Below are 8054 nucleotides of genomic sequence, written 5' to 3'. Positions count from 1 at the left end.
GGAAAGCAGACAGGAAGCTAAATCCAGACGTGATTCAGGTCACTCGTTCAACTCGTAGTGAGTTAATGCCATTCGTCTACAGACCGACATCCTCTGACCAATAGTTGCTTTGTGGTTGCTCTACATCAGCGGTTCCCAAACTTTTTAGGCCGCGCAACCCCTTCTACATCCCGACCGGGTTCGCGCACCCCCCCCCCCCCCCCCTTAATAAAAAAAAAAAAAAAAGAAGCAACAGAGCCTTTTAAGCCTTCATAGCCGCATAAGAATCGGACCAATGAGAGAACAGTTTGCTCGCGCGTGGCATTTGTTTACAAGATTTAGTCCGCTGTTAAATGTTGCAGTGTGAACACAAACCGAACAAAGGAGCAACTGCAACATTGTATCATATTAATCCCTGAATCAGAACAAAGCAAACAAACTGAAGGTGTGAAAACGCCCTGAAACACTGCAACAAAGTTTCAATAACTTTCAGTGACACAAGGCGTCACTTTTAAAGAGCAATACGGATGCGAGCACACACGCACAGGCTCAGAGGCAGATTATCACATTTCATTTACAATTAATGAGCGACTAATGCAGCCAGGATGTCTTCGGACAAAGCATCGATGCGGCGCGACACCGTGTTGTTGGACACCGGGATCATGCACAACTTTTTTGCTTCTTTCTCCCCAATCATACATTCCACCATCTCTCTGGCAGCTGGTAAGCTCACGTCTTCAGTGATTGTGTGCGGTAGCCCCTTTCTCGCTATTCTGTAACCAGATATGAAGCCCGTAGTGCGTCATTTACAGACCCAACACATGAATGAGACTGCAGTTGTTTTTGGCTGTTTTGTAACTCCTCCAATTTCGATATGAACAATGTAAGGGGCTTTTGACTTGCACTGGCATGCTTGGTGTTCAGGTGGCGACGTAAATAAGAGCTTCAGACTGTTAGCCAGAACCTCACTGCACACCACGCACTGCGGCTTTGGGGAATCTGCGTTGCCAATCCAAGTGAAGCTTCCCAGTCTGATGCTCACTCTCGTTTCCTATTTTTTCACCTTGACTCCGCGATGGGCCGATGTGCTCCCGATTTGTCTGTGCAATCCCTTCCTCCTTTTCGGTCTCCTCCGTCTCATCTTCCTCTGACTCTGGCTCGATTTCTTCTCCCGGTCTCTCCCCAACGCACCTCCGTTCCCCTCGCCTCCGATTCCTCTCTCTCTCTCTGTCCCTCTCCTCTTTTACGACTGATTTACATTTTTTTTTAATATTTAATATTATTACACCATCAGACCGCCATTACACTTTTCCTCTCGCGCACCCCCTAGAGTCAGCTCGCGCACCCCCAGGGGTGCGCGCACCCCACTTTGGGAATCCCTGCTCTACATTAAAAAAGCTGCCAGTGATGTCCGCTCGTTAAACATCTCACCTGATCAAATTCAAACAATGTCATTCCCACAGAAATGTATATATATATGGATATGTTCTTGGGTAATAAACCCTATAGGCTCAATTCATATACAGTGTAATTACAGTGTAATAATATTGCATTATTGTACAAACATATTTGTGTAATACCCTTTGCTTACAATTTTGTGCTGTTTGAGACACATTTCTACCGTTCAAATCCAAAATGATGCAAACTCAAAGGTGAAATAAAGAAGGTGTGTATCATTTTAGTGAATCATGTCGAGCACATGTTGGCAGCAGAGACAAGTGAGGAGTCACAGAGACGGGATGCAGGCAGTGAATACAGAGGCTGAGAGAGAATCATGTTGTCCTCTTCCTCTTCAGATTGCAGTATAAATCATTCATTGCAACATTTGACCTGATTGTCACCTCTTACTGCTAATTGTTATTACATTTTTGCTCGGCCTTTGTGTTTTTTTACTGTCTTGTCTTTTCTGATTATCATCTAATTCCAACCCTTTCTGCTTGTTCCTTTGGTTCCTTTCTTTTGTCATTTCTTTTGTCATCATGTTTTCTAGGTTTTCTGTTTATTATATCTCCAGTTCTCATCTTTCTTTATTTGTTATCCCTCATTAGATGTGTTTGTTGATATGTGTCTCCCAAATTCAGAAACATGTCCTTATCACGCTCTCTTTCTGTTTCTTTTTCTATTTCTGTCTCCTCACACACACACACACACACACACACACACACTCCTCCATTCGCCTGTAGCTCACTGCACCAAAGTCATCAATGTTCTTACTCAATAACGGTATTGATCAGACTTGCTCATCTCTGGTCATCCCGCTGCTGTAATCAAACCCTGCTTCTCTTTAAATGATCACAGCACAAATACTGTAAACAGCACACACACTCACACACACACACACACACACTTCCTAAAGCTGCTGATCACAGCCTTGCTGCTTCGAAATTGTCATTACTTTCCAATCAATACTGGTATTGATCAGGGTTTAGTAGAATCAGAGCGAGTGGCTCAAGAGGAAGCAGCGGGGGAGAGGAGCACTCTGTGTTTTGTGTCAGTCGCTTACAATTCAATTGAAAGAGTTTGACATGACGGGTCACCTCACCACAAAGGCTCCAGTAGTGAGTACAGGATGACAACCAGACCTCCTGAAGCAACATAATGCTGTGTATCTTACACCGCTCTCATGACGTCTTACGTAAAGCTACTCCTCTTTGACATACGGCCTTTTCAAAATAAACTTCCGTCTTCAACGGAAACAACGTAGTTAGGTTTATGCAACAAAACCACTTGGTGAGGTTGAGGTGATAAAATATGGTCAAATACTTAGTTGGGTTTAGTTTGGCTTGAATTAACTAAGGAAGTGCCGTAACTACATGACACAAGTAAATCAACATTGACTTCTCTGCTCACATGGGGAATGAACAGCGGCCTCTTGTTCCCGGAAAAAAAACGTGGTGGATATCTATGAACTGCGGCGCATTACTTTCCGTTGGTATAACCACGAGTGCTGGATGAGGCCAGCCTACATAATAAGATGCCGTGAGTCATGATCAATCACTTAAGTTCTTTGCTGAGTTACTTTTGGAACGCAAAGTGGACGTTTGTAAGCCTACTTTCAGAACTGAACCCTCAGAGGTGACATGACACATCTCAGAAGCCCCTGTTCCAGTTGCTTGGTATTTGTGTGTTGATTGGAAAACTCATTTGTCAACACCCCAAATTCTGCACAAACATCGAGTTTTTCAGGCAATACGCTTTTGTGACTAATTTCACTCCATAAAAACAATCCCAGCGTCTCTGTCTTGGCTGGTAAATATTCATTAATGTTGTAAAATGCAATATTGAAAGCACCTCCAGCATGACGATGTGTGTTTGAAAAGAGACAGCGAGAGGCAGACTCAAACATGGCCTGCTCGGGAGAGACGCACACACACACACACACACACACACACACACACACACACACACACACACACTGTCTCTTCAAGCCTGTTAAGGAGATAAGAGGCCCCTCTGTGTGTGTGTGTGTGTGTGTGTGTGTGTGTGTGTTGTGTACCTGAGGCAGTGTAATCAGTCTCGCTGAGTTTGACTCCCTGCAGTTTCCTCTCAAGGTCACAAAGTGAACTCTGTCTGGTCGGACTGCTTCTCTGAATGCATTCTCTGCGTTACCGATTCATACTGTCAGCTGAGAGATGTGATCTGTACATGCTTATAGCGAGGTGTCCCTCCCACCAATTCTCTATCATTTTAGATAATGTTGACAATCAATGAGCAGGACGGATTGATGTCAATATTTAATATTTCACTGAAATATATGCTGTGTGCTGTCACAGCCTGGTTTACTGTCTGTTTGGCCCCTCTGTTTCAGGAGCCTGGTTTACTGGCTGCTTGGCCCCTGTGTTCCAGCAGTCTGTCCCACTGCAGCCTGGTTTACTGACTGTTTGTTTGGCCCCTCTGTTTCAGCGGTGGTCAGTGCCATCCCGGTGCCGGCTCTGGACTCCTCTCAGTACCCTGGTATCCTGCCTTCACCATCCTGCGGCTTCACTCACAACAAGTTCAGCCTGAGACCGATGCCTTTCCCGAGCCTGACCGTGGACAGATACACACCAGGTACTGCAATACTACTGCCATTAAATACTTCTGAGAATACTGCAGATACTACTGTAGGGACAGAGATACCCGATGGCAATCCCCCCTACCCCCTACCCCCTACCCCGTGCACCACTATGTGGCCATGTACAGAACCTCAAACACCATGACACAGACTCAGAGGTTTGACTTTGTTGAGTGGAAACACAAGCATGAACAGTCCAGTGGTTGTCAACACGTTTAATAGCGTGCAGGCGCAGACACCACCGGTGTTTCTAGTTTAACGAGCGGCCGTGTTAACTGGTGACTCTCAGCCGAATTGCTTGTGTTGGCGGTTGCTGTTGAAAACATGAACAGCACATATAGGTGTGCTCGTGAAAGCCTTCAATCAGTTTTAAATACAAATTCAACTGCGTTTACTATCTACGCCAACAATTTACCGAACAGCCCCAGTCAATGTAAAGTCACCAGCTGGGGAGCTGTAATTCAGTAATTGCCTAATTCCTGGTTGGCTTGTATCAGTGGTTTAACAGCAGCAGAGAGACGAGGGGGAGGCTTCAGAGTCATTGAATTAGCCGACACAGTGGGAGACCCAATGGCAAAGCACACACTTTCAATGAGCTGACGGGGGGCAATGACAGAGAGGCAGACGTAATGAGCAAGTGATGGAGAGGCAGTTAATGAGGGAGGTAACTTAAACTTTAAAGCCATACAAACAGTCAGACACTGAGCTTCTTACCGATTCCATAAGGAGTAAACTACGAGTCCCAGAAACAGGGAGACAGGAAGACGTTGCTCTCTGCACAAGTTGTTGGATGCATTCTGAAATTGAAATCAATTTCATATGACTTTGAATCGATTCACGCATGGACAAAGAATTCTGATTATAATACTGCTCAAGGGCGGCCTGTCAAAGGGTCCTTGAGCAAGACGTCATTCAGTGGTTGAACTGATCTGGGATCTGATAAATGCAAGAAAAGCTTGTGAGGTCAGCTAGTCAGGTTTCCATTGAATTGCCAAGAGAATTTGAAGCTAACTTTCGAAATGTCTGCAAAAATGAATGCGCGTTTCCAACCAGGTTGGAGCAAATAAACTCAGCAACTGCGTCGTTAGGTAGGAAGTTGACGCTACAGTTTGCTACACTTTACAAGTTCCTGTAATCCGCCAGTAAACAGAGTAGAGGAAGTAGAAAACCAAACACCAAACAAGTCAGCTTTACCATTTAACCTTCTACGAGAAAGAAATTGGAGAGACGTCGTCAGAATTATTTTTTCAATTGGGCAAGTTTTTATTGTTTTTACATGTCAGCTGGTATTATTTCATGCTGTCTGGAGACAAAGACAGTGTAATTACATCTGGGTGGCATGCAGCTGATGATGAAGCTCATTGCAACCAAAAGAGACTTGAGACTTGACTTGGACTCCAGCTCAAAAACTTGACTTGTGAGCTTCTCAGCATTTCACACTTGGCTAATTGTTGCTAATCCGTGCAAGACACATGTAGTGAAAATGGGGAATTTGAGTTGTACGCGGGTCAGTTCAAATATTTTTCTCTTCTTTGGAAACTTTTTTTACACCCCGGGGTTGTGACAAATAACACGAAAAAGCAAAATTCTGGCTTGTAAGGATTATATATCTGAGGCTTTATTGTGGAAGGTAAGAACAGAGGGAGTAGATCTGGTCTGCGTTGTTTCTGTCAGTGCTGAAAGGTTCACAGAGACTACAGAGCCTCTGTGTTGTTGTTTTATAAATAACTCAACTTGATTGGTTGACACCTTTATTTGCAGTAAAAAAGCTGAAATCAACCTCCTTTCAAAACAAAAAAGTATTTTTTACTGAGAGTAATATTTGTGTATTCATGACCGAAACAACAGTTTGGAAAAATATATCGATGTGCTTTGATCGCCAGTAAATATATAGATATATTGTAGAAATGGTAGCATATATTCATAGCTATGATTTCGTTCGTGTATATTGACCTGAAACTAAGAATTGTTGTGTATTCGTTAGCTTAGAATGGTCCGTTTATATCTACATAGAAAAAGGGTCCTCTTCAAGGAGTCTGCCATGTGGCACTGCCATGTTCTAAAGAAGCCCAGACCGGACAAACCAAACACTGGCTCTTTTTTACGTTTCGTTACTTGGTCACTGTAGCTCCCCGACACCTCTAAAAGTATAGGGCTGAAGGGATATGCAATTTGCAACTTCACCACTAGAGGCCAATTTAACAGGGCAATTATTTCAATTTATTATAGGTACTTCTTTGCTCCTTTAACAGGGCAATTATTTCGTGCACTTATGTGACCTTACAAGAGATTAAACTCTGTTGTAACTCTGTTATAAAACCAGAAAACCAGTCCTTTGTTAGGAGCTTACCTTCTTCCGCAGACACTGCAAATAACAGACAATCCAATAAATCACTGCTCCTCTCTATTTGAGATTTTTAACCAGTGGATGTGTTGTCACCCACACACACATTGTGTTTTGTGTCTAAACACACTTGTTATGCATTCCGTTCAGCCACTGTGAGTCACCAGCAGACTGATGCTCTCAGACTCTCTCATTCACAACCACTGTGAGGAAAAAGACATCTGAGGTGTTATTAAACAGCACGGTGTTATTGCCATCTTTAAATGCATCCAGACTGTTCCCTGACGCTCGGATCACAATAACACCGCTGTGACACAAGTGGTGGATTAGCGAAGGGGAAGTGTTGCGTGCCGAGCAGAGGGGTGATATCGGGTTAGTTCCACTGATTGTGGTTCTTCTTTGCTATTCTGCTATATTGTAATGTGTTAGCCCGGGAATCAGAATGAATTCCCATATTGAATTCTGATATGTTTAGTGGGATGTTTCAACTGCCGGTCGACACAGAGTTATTATTTCTGAAAGTCGACTTACAACAAGATGAACAAGGTTGCGTCTGTCTCATCGCTTGTCACCAGTTTTTGGGACATTTGTCTCAATGCCGTTTTTCATAATGTAGCTAGACACAACGTCTGCAATGCTGTACAGGGGACGATGACTTTACCACCGTTATTTAATCGTACTAATCTGGCTGTTAACGAAAGAAGATTACATACATAACCTCCATTTTGTCGCCACTTTAGAGGCCGTTTCATTCGCTGTTTTACGTGCTAGAGCATTCTTGATCCCACCTACAAAGCTCTGATTGGTCGATTGCTGGCGGAAGAAGTTTGTGAGTCATTGTCAACACTTGGCCTTTTTGAAGCGTGATTTAGAGACCTTTTACAATAGTTACGTAAATATGTTGGTCAATTTTGGAAAAGATAAGCGGCAAATGAATCGGTATCTATAGGTACGGTTTGTTTGTTTTTTACTTTGCATCTTCACTGTATTGGCAGCGTGTTTTTGTTTCTTTTGGATTTCTGAATGCGTCTTTAAATTGGCTATTGCTTCTGAAGCCGCAGCACGTTTCTTCTACTGGAATGTTCTTGTCTTTGGTTCTTAGCTACGGTAACCCTGAGAGCTCTAAAATCAAATCAGTTCATCCTTGAACTCAGGTGGTCGCCAAATTTGAAGAAATTCCCTCAAGGATTTTGCTCGTGTCGTTTTCTTGATGTGCATTGTGGTTCAGCTCTCAGGGCCACCGTTCTTAATTACATTTGGTTCATGCTTTCCTGATGAGTTGAGACAACAAACAAAAAAAAGAGCATTCTTCTGTGAAATAAAACAAACAAAACTCTCTGGTCTCCTCTTCAGTCTCTCCCATTCTCTTTCCTCTACCATGGGCAGTGTTTCTCTCTCAGCTCTTCCTCTCGTTTCTTCCTCTTATCTCGGCCGCTTGATGAACGCACACAGCGAGTCCACATGTAATTATCGGCCGTCTTCTCTCTCCCGTGGTCGCTCTGATCCCACTGGCTGTGGCTGCACGAGGAGTTTCATCTCCCACATGTCACCTCCGAGGGCGTGTTCCTCCACACAGTCAGGATTTACTCCCCCCCCCCACAAGTGTATCTCCGACAAGATAGAAATATGGGATTTCTCTCAGTGGGAAAACATTCAGCCAAATGCAGAAACGCTGAG

General features: G+C 43.7%; 1 protein-coding gene across 1 annotated transcript in view; it reads left to right on the top strand.

Annotated features, from left to right (window-relative positions):
* Positions 1 to 8054, top strand: part of dcc (DCC netrin 1 receptor) — a gene marked incomplete at both ends in the record, with an annotated part of 265559 nt that overhangs the window by 230014 nt on the left and 27491 nt on the right. The window contains one exon of the mRNA XM_079290162.1: positions 3883 to 4029. Within this exon, the coding sequence (XP_079146288.1) occupies positions 3883 to 4029 (147 nt within the window). The remainder of the gene's footprint in view (positions 1 to 3882; positions 4030 to 8054) is intronic.

Source organism: Melanostigma gelatinosum (assembly GCF_949748355.1).
Source record: "Melanostigma gelatinosum genome assembly, chromosome: 18".
Taxonomy (NCBI): domain Eukaryota; kingdom Metazoa; phylum Chordata; class Actinopteri; order Perciformes; family Zoarcidae; genus Melanostigma; species Melanostigma gelatinosum.
The sequence above is the reverse complement of the archived record's forward strand: the minus strand, read 5'-3'. Positions and strand labels throughout refer to the sequence as shown.